The following is a 12,903-nucleotide window of genomic DNA, read 5'->3' as shown; positions in this document are numbered from 1 at the left end:
TTCCTTCCCACTTTGACCTCAGTTCTTTCCTTCCCATTTTGACCTCAGTTCTTTCCTTCCCACTTTGACATCAGTTCCTTCCTTCCAAATTTGGTCAAACAAGAAAAGAAAAAAACCGAAGGAAAGAAACCGCGTCCGGTGTTCGTTTACTACTACTTGGTTTCTCTTGCCTACAGAATTCTATCAAGTCTTTTCTCCTAACAGCAGCCTAGCAAGTCGCCTTTTCTCGTCAGTCTTCAACTCGTCCCAACTCTCGTCTCGTTCAAGGGTTCGTCTGTACTAACATATACAAAACAGATTATCCCCGATGTCAGACCCCATGGACACTTCTGCAAGTAGCAAGGATGAGCCATCCATTATCGAGGCCATCCGGAAGGACGCACCGCTTCCTCAAATCCCCAGACGAACCCGATGAAAGCCAAAAGAGTTGCATGCGACGAGCAAATCAGCCAAGCAAGTGGCTTTGCCCACGGTTCTGATCGAGACCAATTCGTCCCGATATAGTGACGTGGCAGATGAGTTGTTGGATCAAAACTCGTTCGGATGCCTGTCCAGCCAACACCTCGCAACATCCGATCAATCCATACATTGTCACAGCAACGAATCCGACGTCACCAGATCAATAGAGCATTCAATCAACAGAGAGGTGTCAAATATTCTGATCAAAGGCCATGATGGGAGCAACTTCAAAATGTATTCAACATCCCAAGCGGCGAGATTCACCCAGATCACCAACCCCCAACCGTGTGAGCCTCCGCATATCGTCACAATCCCGGATTGGATTGCCAGATGTGAGTGGCAAGGCCCCGACAACCGCACGATCAAGTCGACTCTCGTCTTGGAGTATAAGGACAGGGGTTTGGCTCGCGTGAACAAAATTCTTGAAGAGTGCACTGAGGAGGAGCTCTCCGATGACGAAGAGGACAAGCTCCAGCAAGGATTTCTCATGCGCAAGGCGAAACCAATGAAAAAAAGTTTCACGCGCATAGCTAAACATTATCGACACCGCCGCATACCCAACACCAGCCGAATCGAATCCACATTGGGCAAAACGTACCCCTGTGTCTTCGCAGTCGATGTCGAGAAATTACTTCAACAGACTACCGCTTACGCTCTTGCTGAAGGAGCGCCTTACGTTGGTCTTTTAGACTACGAGTCACTGGTCGTTTTCGAGTTTCTCGATATGAAAACGAGCATGAAGCGGACCCCGGTTGATCGACTGCGAGCCGGAACGGGAAAACGAGTTCGTGTGGTTACAATCAGAGACGACCCGGGCGAATCTCGCATTCGCCGCATCCTGATCGGTGCCTGGCTGAAGGCTATCAGGGGCGAATAACGAGTGGTCCAAGTGTTATAGGCAGGATGGATATGAACCAGGTCTTTGGCTTTTGTCTAAAAAACCGGGGGGAGGGTGGTACTTTCAGGCAGGACACTGGCACAACATGGCCCAGCCATCTGGACAGTTCCTATGTAGCCAACCTCAAAGTGTGTGGTATGTGTCAGTTGGTAGATGCTCGTGTATGAGATGATATTTCTTCCCCGTTCCGGTCTCATTGCTTTTCGGAGAACAGTGTTGAACAGAGCTAACGAGGGACACAAGTCTCATGGCGGTTTGGGAGCCGTCATAGACCAAGTCGAACAGGTTGCCGACAAAGCATAGTGTCTGGCAGCAATAACGAAGGGAGCGGCATGATGACCGATATGGAAGATCGGTCTCTTCGGACTCTGGAAGACTGGTCTCTTCGGACTCTGGAAGACTGGTCTCTTCGGCCCCTGGCAAAAGGAGACTATGGGACGCTGAGCTGAGCCAGTCCATTGTTGAAAGGCTCAAAGGTCTTCCGCGCTAACGCACATTGAGCGGGATGTCTTCTCTGTGACCGATGTAAAGGGCATGGTTTTAAAAATTGCTTGTTCAGGCCTTTAAGAATAACAGGCAGCTATATTCATAATGCCGAGAGCCTCCAATATATCAACTCTACCCGTTTTGGGGATGATGGACTCAGCCACCGGACCAGAAGCAGCTTGCCCGGGCCCGCGGGTGTCTGTGTCCGTCCACGGCGCCGCGGCGACCCAAGATCGACTCACATTACACGGTTCAGGGTTCGTGGTGTTCGTAGGGCTCGTTTGCTGGCAGCATTCGTACACGCGGCGTCGGGATTTTTGGTGCGCCGCGACAGCCGACATCGCCATTCCTTTAATCATCGAGAAACATTCCCTAACTGAGGTACGCGAACCCCAACGATGACCACGCAGTTGGAAAAATACAGTACAAGTATGCATTTTGCCCACTCAACACAATAAAGTAAAGCTTCTATCTATATGGTTACAAACACGAAGCCATGGATTATCGGCGTCGTGATCGCCTTGTTACCGATAAGACCAATACCCGGTTAAGTTATCACCGCCTGGTAAGGTTTAGTGCTGCGCCGCGTCGAGTTGGCGTAAAGCACTATTGAGGAGCTAAAAGTATACCAATGATTGGAAAGCCGCTGTTTCCTATGAGAGGGCTCTATAGCCTCTCTCCTAGGGCTTGGATGTTAATCTTGACACCCCGGGAAGCGAAAGGGTTCCGGCCTGGACCAGAATCCGGTTAACAGACAGGAATGATGTGGATATCTAGCTCAAAAGGGAATTGCAATAAAACCCTACGCTAAGTGCATGGCTGGTTATTAGCATATCTGAGGCGTGATGCAATCATGCAAAGACTCTGGACTTATGACATGCATAATTAGGTGTTCAATGTAGCAGGCATAAATCTTGCATTATAGGGCGTGACTTATGCTTGGCTAGGGACTGAGCTGCTCAGTCTTTGTAACTGAGGACGAATTTGCTCGCTATATTTGTGTGACAACCATGCCAGATGAGGACGGAAGGCATGGGCAAATGCATTGTTGCCATTTGCCATTTCCAAGGGATCGACTGTCCGGGCCGGTGTTGCCCTCTTACAGTACTCGCGTTGAAGACGGACCACAAAAAAAATGGGTAAAGGCTGTGTGTGTCCCAAGCCCGGTGTCTGGTTTGTTGAGTGTTTGAGGCTTTAAACCCCCAAGAAACACTGGCACCAGGCCCGGAGCTCCGTGTCAGGGTCAGCGATCGATTGATGGATTGATTCATTGATTGGCCGACGAAAACCAACCCCTCATGATGCTACTCTGTCCGGTCCAAATCTCTTCCATCTTGGCCGTTGTCGACACACACACACACACACACACACACGCCTCGCCGACACGCTCGAGCATTGAAGAAACCAACAAATAGCTTGGCTCAGGCGAGTGGATCAACATCATTGTCAGGTTGCGTTCCGTTCGGCTGCCTTCGTTGCGTTATGTTTGCCCCTTGATGTTTCCGTTGCTGTTTCTGTTTCCTTGACAGCTTCTATTTATTCCATAGGTAGCTGTGCCCTGGTAGCCCGGTCGGACCCCTTATCTCGCCCATTCTGCCCAAACTTCACCTCTCTTAGTGTACGAAGTACTGCTTCACCAGACCCTGGGCCGTCTTGGTTTACGCTATATATACATCGTATATTTATTCGCCTTGTTCTATTCGGGTACACCTTGTTCGGGCCCCGTATATTTGCAGCCGTACCCTGCGTCACTGGCCATCCATCCGTTCCAGCTGGGGCAACCCCATGCCTCTCTCCCTCCTCCTTCTCGCCGTTGGCAGGTGTGAGGCGAGGTATGAGATGAGTAGGTAGAGGAAAGAGTACGGAAGAGTCCCCGTCAGAAAAGGCAGGCACCTCACCATGCTCACCTCATGTTGGTGGGGGGTGACCTGCCACAGACTGGGATTGGGAACTCAATCAACCCATCCATTGTGGGGGCTCTCACCTAGCTAGATGCACGGACCACTGCGTTGAATTGAGGGGCAACCACGTCGGCCCTTCCCCTCAGCAGCTTCCCACCCACCACAGCAGGGGGGAGGGGTGAAGTTCAACGAGGGGCAAGCGTGGCGGCGGCCACCAGAAGAGGAGGCCAGAAGAAGAAAAAGGAAAAGGGTAAAAAAAAAAGGAAAAAAAAAAAGAGAAGCACCGACATCACCTCCGAGAACTGGCAAGTGCCAGACCACCAGGCCAGACAGCACAGCTTCAGTCGTTTGGACCAGGAGCAAATTGTTGCTCGCCCTCTCCCCTCGTGTCTCTCTTGTCTCTCCTGTCTTGGTCTTCAACAAATACCTACCTGAGGCTTGCTGTGTTGCTGCATGAATCCTGCAATTGTAACCTTGAGACGTCCGACAATCCCGTCCGTCTCTCCCTTTCTCGTATCTATTCGTGTGCCTCCTCTCTCTTCCATCTCTATAGGTTACTACCCAGCACCTAGCTTAAACAACCTTGCCATCCATCCCTCACTCCATCTGGTCTCGGCCACCCCACTCCTGGCAAGATTTAACAGCTGCAGCGGACCCCTCCCTCATCGTCTCGTCTAGTCTCGCCCGTCTCCAGCAGCTAAGAAAAGAAAACCCCCCCCAGCTTCACATCTTCTCTCCCGGCGATACCCTTTTCATTCACTCTCCTCCTCACCAACACCTCCAAAACCACAGTACCAACACATCCCATACACTCACGATGGCTGCCACCGCCAAGGACCACCTCGATGTCGGCGGCAAGATCGCCTGGCTCTCTAGCCTCGACACCGCCTACCAACCCGAGAAGAACTACCGCCGTTCTTCCATTATCTGCACCATTGGCCCCAAGACCAATTCTGTTGAGGCCATCAACAAGCTGCGCAAGGCTGGTCTCAACGTCGTGCGCATGAACTTCTCGGTAAGGCCCGTCCTGTTGTCCCGGACCGGATCCCCTCCCAAAATCCCTCACCCGGCTGACTTTTCTTCCTTCCCACAGCACGGCAGCTATGAGTACCACCAGTCCGTCATCGACAATGCCCGCGCCGCCGAGAAGGCCCAGCCTGGCCGTCAGATTGCCATTGCCCTCGACACCAAGGGCCCCGAGATCCGTACCGGAAACACAAAGAACGATGAGGATCTCCCCATCTCCGCCGGCAAGGTCCTGAACTTCACCACCGACGAGAAGTACGCCACGGCTTGCGACACCGACAACATGTAATTATCCCTCCTCCTTATTGTTTGCTCCTCAGTTTGCTTACTCGCCCTCGTTCGCAGGTATGTCGATTACAAGAACATCACCAAGGTCATTGAGCCCGGTCGCATCATCTACGTCGACGACGGTGTCCTTGCCTTCGACGTCCTCAAGGTCAAGGATGAACAGACCGTCGAGGTCCGCGCCCGCAACAACGGCTTCATCTCCTCCAAGAAGGGTGTTAACCTGCCCAACACTGATGTTGACCTGCCTGCCCTCTCCGAGAAGGACAAGAACGACCTTCGTTTCGGCGTTAAGAACAACGTCGACATGGTCTTTGCTTCGTTCATCCGCCGTGGTCAGGACATCAAGGACATCCGCGCTATCCTTGGCGAGGAGGGCAAGCACATCCAGGTCATTGCCAAGATCGAGAACCGTCAGGGTCTCAACAACTTTGAGGAGATTCTTGCCGAGACTGACGGTGTCATGGTTGCTCGCGGTGATCTCGGTATCGAGATTCCCGCGGCCGAGGTCTTCGCTGCCCAGAAGAAGATGATTGCCCTGTGCAACAGAGCCGGCAAGCCCGTCATCTGCGCCACCCAGATGCTCGAGTCCATGATCAAGAACCCCCGCCCTACCCGCGCCGAGATCAGCGACGTTGGCAACGCCATCACCGACGGCGCCGACTGTGTCATGTTGTCTGGCGAGACAGCCAAGGGCAGCTACCCCAACGAGGCCGTTTCCGAGATGCACGAGGCCTGCCTCAAGGCTGAGAACACCATCCCCTATGTCTCCCACTTCGAGGAGATGTGCACCCTCGTCAAGCGCCCCGTCAGCGTCGTCGAGTCCTGCGCCATGGCCGCCGTCAGAGCTTCCCTCGACCTCAACGCTGGTGGTATCATTGTCCTCTCCACCTCTGGAGAGTCTGCCCGCCTGCTGTCCAAGTACCGCCCCGTCTGCCCCATCTTCATGGTCACAAGAAACGCTGCAGCATCCCGCTATGCTCACTTGTACCGCGGAGTGTACCCCTTCCTGTTCCCCGAGGCCAAGCCTGACTTTTCCAAGGTCAACTGGCAGGAGGATGTTGACCGTCGCATCAAGCGGGGTGTTGAGCACGCTTTGGAGCTCAACGTTGTTAGCAAGGGCGATACCCTGGTCGTCGTCCAGGGCTGGAAGGGCGGCATGGGTAACACCAACACCCTGCGTATTGTCAAGGCCGATCCTGAGCACCTCGGCATTGGAACATTGTGATTGACTCGCCGTTGATGAATGGGAAAAGAAAATGAGGCTGCCCGCCGGCGTGTGGGAGATACCAAAGTACCTAGTTAAACCGTGATAGACGATGATGGGCCCTTTGCCCTGGGACATGAGTATGATTTGCGCACATGAATAAAGTTGACTTTACCTTGCCAACACCTCTCCTACATGTGGTGGATGGGCTTACTCCCCTCTCACGTACGAAGCTGTGATAAGAGGAGACATGTTCCGGCAATGAATAGGCTCCTGTAACAAGCAAAGTGCATGATGGAAAGGAGCAAGCTCGGCACGGCACAGAAGGGGACGTGTGCTGAATAGCCGATGATGGGAACAACAACAGGACAGTAACTCAAACCCAGCTTCTTTCGACGTCTTCGCTACCGCGTCAGGATGTCTTAGCCCGGCCTGAAACGGATGATGCATGATGAGCTTTGCGGACAAAGAGGGGAAGCATGTGGTGAACGCCGTGTGTTTCGATGGTGGAGGCTGTTGGAAGGGTTTGGAGAAGCCACTCAGAGAAAATATTGGTCTTTGGACATGACAGGCGCGACACGTTGTATTACGCAAAGAGTACGGCGTCTGTAATCTTCCAGAAACTGTACGGCAAAGTCTTTCATCCTATCTTTCCCTAGTTGTTGACCCTAGAAAGCGGGTAGGTTCCATTCCACGTTCATCCATATTTGAACAACGACTGTTCGTCGAGCTGTAGTGTATCCCGATAAACGCATATATGTGTAATAATTATGCAGCTGGGTATGTACCTAGACGCTTTGACAGTGAAAAGGATGGTGCATATCATTAGCGCACTGTGTGGATGAGGCGCAGCGTTTTCGACATCACTTTACGGCAGGCAAAGAAGAAAATGGAATGGGGGGAAAAAACATAAACCCCGCGATGATGCCCTGTCGCACGGTGCTGGCTCAGGTGTCGCTCTGCCCCGCCATGAATTCCTGAAAGCTTCACTCACTTAACCCCGCGTCGCTCACACGTCACGTCCAACACGACCAAAATTACGAGTACAAAAGTGGTCGAACCGCTCTATTCTTGTCATTTCTGATCTCAACTTTCGAGAATTGGTCAAAATGGCGGCCCCCGTTCCCACCAACTTCAACGCCCAGGATGCGGATAACCTCGAGGATGTAAGTACCACCCACCCCTTGCCCGGATTTCTTTTTTTTTTCTTTTTCGTTTTCTCGCTATACGCCGCCGAACAGAACGCATTGCGCTGATCCATGTTGCGTCTAGATCGAGAAGCAGTTCGCAGTCAAGGGTGCGTAATACCACGCTGCCGTCCGCCAAGTGCGCATCCCATATCGCAAACAGGAGCTAATCAACCTTTTCTGCTCCGCAGTCGTCCAGCACATGGAGACCTACTGGAACATATTGGAGAAAGTCAAGGGCTCTTCGCTGCGCCTGACCAAGATTGACGACGAGATCTACGAGCATCTGCAGAAGGACTTTCCCGAATTCGACCCATCCGCCACGATCAACGAGGACGAGATGAAAAGCAAGGACGGCAAGGAGCGCTGGCGAAAGTTCATGATGGCCTACGAGAAGAAAGTCGACGACTACAACTTCGGCACCATGGTCCGCGCCAATCCCAAGTTCGAGTACGGGCAGAACGAGGTCATCTTTGGTGAGTCTTGTCATTCTCGGCCTCGTAGGATTACGTCAACTGACTGAACCTTTTGTCCAGTGCCTCGCATGCAGTTCTACGCCGTTGAGATTGCCAGAAACCGCAAGGGCCTGAACGACTGGATCTACGAGAAGGCACAGGCGGCCAAGGCCTCCAGCTAAACGGTTCCAGTTTCATCCGTTCCTTTCGGTTGTGTAAACAATGACCTAAACAAATACCGACCACGATGCCATTGACATGCTTGACGTGCACTCCGCAAACCTCGGTTAGAAAGTGCTTCGCCCGAGGTCGATGGACCACGCAGTAGACAGGGCCGACTCTTGATCGACGAGTAGAATGGCTCGCGCTTCCGAGCCAGGGGTTCGATCGGATGGGGTCTTCTTTCGGGCGAGGTCGTTTTGCCGACCGCGTGTTACGGCCCTCTGGTCTTGCCGTGCACACAGTACTCTTCTAGGCTACTAGGATGTGGCAGAGACTGAGTGAGACAGTTCGTGCTTGGATAGCAAGTTTTCTCCGCCACTCTTATTAAAAGTCACCTCCAGCACCAATATACAGAGCCTGCCTACTTTAACCACAATTCATGAGAGAAACATTGCCAACGCACGGTGTCTTTTGGGCCTTCCTACAGGTCATGAGTGGTGAATGAGAGTTGAAAAGACCTTGCTGCGGAGCTGCAGCTCATCAAAGCTGCCCTCATCTACCACGCGGCCAGCTTCCATCACGATGATATGTTGAGCTATACGCATCATTTCCCTGCTATGGGTTGCAACCACAATGCTCATTCCACCATCCTCCGCGCCTGCCAAGATACCAGCGATGGTCTCTCGAATCCTTTCTGCTGACAAGCTATCCAGGGCGCTCGTCGGCTCGTCCATGATCATGAGCCGCGGCCGTCGTGCCAGCGCCCTGGCTATGCAGACTCGCTGTGACTGCCCTCCAGAGAGGCCCTGACCGCCGTCGCCGATGACGGTGTCATAACCCCGGGGAAGGGAGACGATAAGGTTATGGATCCCCGCCTCCCGCGCAGCCCTTCTCACATTGCTCCTATGGCGCAATGGTGAGGCTTCGGCCAAGCCGTATGCAATGTTATCCGCTACCGTCGCAGGGAAGAGATATGGCGTCTGTGGCACATAAGAGATGTGCGAGTAGAACTGCTCCCCGTATATCTGGTCCGACGCCACACCTCCATACGTAAGCTGGCCCGAATCGATCCCGTCTGTTGAATGCAGCCGATAGGGTTCATACAACCTCATGAGAAGAGACATGACGGTACTCTTGCCGCACCCGCTTGGTCCCACTATCGCCACACACTTCCCATTGCCAATGTCCAAGTTGACACTCCGCAGGATTTGGTGCGAGGGCTGCGAAAGATAGGCAAAATCAACATTACGCATTATGATGGGGAACAACGATGCTGGCTGACCGGGGTCACCCTTTGACGGGCAGCTTGGGTCTGGGAGCGTCGCGAGAAAGAGCACACGAGCCGCCGCGGCTTGCGATGCTGATACTTGAGGCATCATCTGCATCAAGGCGGTCGCCTGGCCAATGCAGAAAAGAAGAAGGTTTGCCACCTGCTGGAGGCTGTTTGGTGACATTTCGGCTTCTTGGGCCGTCAGATACATCCCGTACCAGCCTACGAGTGCAACAACGAAGAAGTCGGTGGATTGAATAAGACCGAAGAGCGGTCCCAAGTACAGCCCTCTCTGTAGCCCGAGTCTATATGTCGATTTGACTAACTGGGCATGCCTCTCGCTAAAGTGCCTTTCCAGGGTGAGAGCCCGGACACAATTGATGTTGGTGATCGTTTCATGCATGACCGACGCCGCCTCTGTTGCCGCCTCGTTGCAAACTGCTTCCCACTTAGTTCCGACAATAGACAGGCCCATGGAAGCAGTTATAAGGACAGGCAAACTGGACAGGGCCACCATTGTGAGCTTCCACGAGATCGACAGTGCCCATGTGATCGATATGGTAGCCATCACTACGACCATAGCAACGACAGGTATGAAGCGCGAAACCAGGTTTCTCATCTCTTCTGCATGTCTGTCCAAGCATTCGCCAATGTCGCTTGCCGAGTTTTTGGAATCATCGAACCATGACTTTGGTTGTCGAAAAACACCCTTCATGGCTTCCAGACGAAGAGCATTTGCCCAAGCCTGACCAACGTGTTCCATAAGGTACCGTCCTAGAAATATAGACACCCCGCTTATGATGGCAACCATGATTAGACAGATGGCCCATTCTCGGCCAGCGGTCACTTGGTTTTCAGCAGCCCAGAATGTCGCAAGAAGTTGAGAAAAGCAAAAGGAGAACACCGGCGTACAACCTGCAGCGACGGAGCAAAACACCAAGCCCACAATGAGCCTGAGCTTGTTTTTGCAAGTCAAGTTGGGCAATATTGTTAAGATGACTGTCCAGATGGACTTGATCTCGCAGCCTGGCGGTTCACCTGGTGTCCTCTTATGCTCTAGGTTGCACGAATGCACTTCCTCGTCCATGCCGCAATCGAGCTCACAGGGCTTCCACCGACGGCGTGCAGTGCTATTTTGCCGGGCACTCTGCACAATTTTCCCCGCAGTCTGCACAGTTTCGATGCTTGGCCGCCACCGATGTGCAGTAGAATCAGTTGGAATCATGCCCCATTCTGGTGTATGGATGGGGGGCTTCAGCGGACCTTGGCTTTTATGATGGTAGATCGGGCTATCGAGTCTGTGATCAATTGCGGTATGCCTTTTGTCCCCCTTCCAGACAACAGTCGAAAATGAAGCTGCTCCGAAAAGTGTTCTCCGCAACAACCATCGATGTCCTTCATCCACGTCAGCCTGTTGAGTCATTTCATGGACTGGTTGACCAACAAGAGGGGAAATCGAGCAGCCGTAAGAGAAGTTGCGTCCAGTCCCTGTGTCTTCTTCTTGATGATCGAGTTTCTCACTTGAGTGAGTGATAAAAGTCGCAAATCGGCCGTGGGGATCCCGGGATAAGATGCCACGGATGCCTTCCTCGACGACACGGCCACGGTCCATGACGTATACATAGTCATCTTGTTCAATCTGAGAGATATCATGTGTGATGATGATTGTCGTTTTACCTCTTCTCCAAGCTCGGGTTGCCTCCATGACCAAGAGCGTGCTTCCCCGGTCCAAACCGCTAGTGACTTCGTCTAATATGAGAACCGGCGAATCTCTAAGTCTAGCTCGTGCCAGTGCAAGTCTTTGGGTCTGCCCACCACTGAGCCTATGCCCAGATGGGCCAATCTTCGTGTAGACTCCACAGGGCAGAGACAAGAGAGTGGACTGCAGAAGAGACATGTCGCATGCCGCTCTGACGGAGTCTGCTGTTACCGACTGGTCCAAGGCAACGTTCCAGAGGAATGTGTTGTCAAAAAGTTGGCTGCCTTGCTGAACCAGGGTAACGTTCTTCCGCACCCATTCCTTGTCCAGTGTCTCGAGTGGTCGTCCGTCGATGAATATCTTGCCCGGGAGAGTCTCGTATAAGTTGACCAGGAGGCTACCCAACGTGCTCTTCCCAGAGCCGCTACTCCCCAGTATGAATCGGGTTTCACCGGCGGGGAAATAGAAAGAAGACCTATCCAAAACCATTTTGAGTGGTTGAGATGGATATGCAAAGCTCACCTGAGGATATCAGCTGATCAAATCATGATAGCTCAGCGTTGAGAACTACTCACTTGCTTCACTTGCACTTCGCCAACACAAAAATTGGGACTTAGAACGGCAGCAGGCTTTCCTTGTGGGCCCTCTGCCAATGGTCCTCGTATTATCTGCCTGAGATTCTGAGCTGCACATATGCCCCTGGCAAGCACAACGTACTGGGGAAGCACGTTGAAGATGCCCCCTAGTGCTGTTAGGGTAGCGTAGAATGTTGTGATGATCGTCGCGGAGTTCTCCTCTTTCGTCACAAGCCAAAGACCAAACCAGAAGCCGCCAACGAAGAGCAAAGAGACCCAGGCCCCTGTGACAGATATCTGAAGAGCGTTGCAGCGGGCTTGCACCAAATACTGGTCTACAGAAGCATCCATGATCTTACTGTACGCCCGGATCTCTTGGCTGCACCCGTTGAATACCTTGACTAGGTCTATTGCGGCGACGCAGGCGTGAAGTTGTTTGGAAGCATCGGCGAGATGCAGATTTTGCTGAGCAATTGCAGACTGAAGTCTCCGGTTAATCAAAGCCAGAGAAATAACTGCCAATGGTACGGTAGCAATAAGCACGAGTGTTAGCTTCCAGGAGAAGCCCAAGGCGAGGGCAAAGGATGCAATCGAGGTAACGGCCTCAGTGGAAAGAAACCCAAGGACTTGGGACGTCGCAGTCTGTAGTTCTCGGATTTGTCTGACGGATGTCAGAAAGGATGATTCAACATGCAGGGACTGGCATGACTCACGTTTCGATTCTGACGAGGAGGCCGGGTATGCCGTCCGCCTGCTTATCGTACCAGCTCATGTCTCGGGCAAGCAGCCTCCCAAATATCCTCTCTCGCGCAACTTTTGCCTGAAGTTCACCAAAGGCCACCCAGCTCGTTAAGAGAATTGTGTTGCCGAAAAAAGCCCCTAGTCCGAGGCAGCAGATTATGATACCCAGTCGTGAGGTTTGAAGGATGGTGTCTGGTGTGCCCGACAATCCAGCGCCATAGTCCGAAATGACTTGGAACATTCGACCGAGAACCACTGCGAGAGCTGTACGAAATGCAGCACAGATAAAAGCTGCGACAATTCCGATTCCTATGATCGGGAGGTGTTGACGATTGCAGAATGTAAAGAGATACGCCCAGGAGGGTTTCCATTGTGACGCTGGGTCTTGAGTGTGCTCTTGAGGTTGACCCATGATGACGAAAAGTTCAAGGGTGAGCAAAATTGGACGCAGCTGCAGACGGTTTATCGGGAGTGCTCTGGTGTTAAGTTTTAGAATATAATGTTTCTGAAGTTCTTGAGCAAGTGTGTGTAGGAGAAGTGGTTTGAGGCAAC

At 52.5% G+C, this 12,903-nt stretch overlaps 4 protein-coding genes across 4 annotated transcripts; 3 read left to right on the top strand and 1 right to left on the bottom strand.

Moving 5' to 3' along the window:
- Positions 1 to 691: 691 nt before the first annotated feature.
- Positions 692 to 1,336, top strand: GLRG_07109 (uncharacterized protein; the record flags this gene model as incomplete). The annotated part of the gene is made up of 1 exon (XM_008097794.1): positions 692 to 1,336. One exon carries the CDS (start codon positions 692 to 694, stop codon positions 1,334 to 1,336), a length of 645 nt encoding a protein of 214 aa, XP_008095985.1.
- A 3,225-nt stretch (positions 1,337 to 4,561) lies between these two features.
- GLRG_07108 (pyruvate kinase) lies at positions 4,562 to 6,283 on the top strand (the record flags this gene model as incomplete). Its single annotated transcript, XM_008097793.1, has 3 exons — positions 4,562 to 4,759; positions 4,838 to 5,055; positions 5,116 to 6,283. 3 exons carry the CDS (start codon positions 4,562 to 4,564, stop codon positions 6,281 to 6,283), a joined length of 1,584 nt encoding a protein of 527 aa, XP_008095984.1.
- A 1,088-nt stretch (positions 6,284 to 7,371) lies between these two features.
- Positions 7,372 to 8,086, top strand: GLRG_07107 (uncharacterized protein; the record flags this gene model as incomplete). Its single annotated transcript, XM_008097792.1, has 4 exons — positions 7,372 to 7,428; positions 7,535 to 7,559; positions 7,641 to 7,925; positions 7,986 to 8,086. 4 exons carry the CDS (start codon positions 7,372 to 7,374, stop codon positions 8,084 to 8,086), a joined length of 468 nt encoding a protein of 155 aa, XP_008095983.1.
- A 468-nt stretch (positions 8,087 to 8,554) lies between these two features.
- Positions 8,555 to 12,763, bottom strand: GLRG_07106 (ABC transporter; the record flags this gene model as incomplete). Its single annotated transcript, XM_008097791.1, has 3 exons — positions 8,555 to 11,557; positions 11,611 to 12,271; positions 12,324 to 12,763. 3 exons carry the CDS (start codon positions 12,761 to 12,763, stop codon positions 8,555 to 8,557), a joined length of 4,104 nt encoding a protein of 1,367 aa, XP_008095982.1.
- Positions 12,764 to 12,903: the final 140 nt, after the last annotated feature.

This window comes from Colletotrichum graminicola (assembly GCF_000149035.1).
Source record: "Colletotrichum graminicola M1.001 genomic scaffold supercont1.28, whole genome shotgun sequence".
NCBI classification, from domain to species: domain Eukaryota; kingdom Fungi; phylum Ascomycota; class Sordariomycetes; order Glomerellales; family Glomerellaceae; genus Colletotrichum; species Colletotrichum graminicola.
The sequence above is the reverse complement of the archived record's forward strand: the minus strand, read 5'-3'. Positions and strand labels throughout refer to the sequence as shown.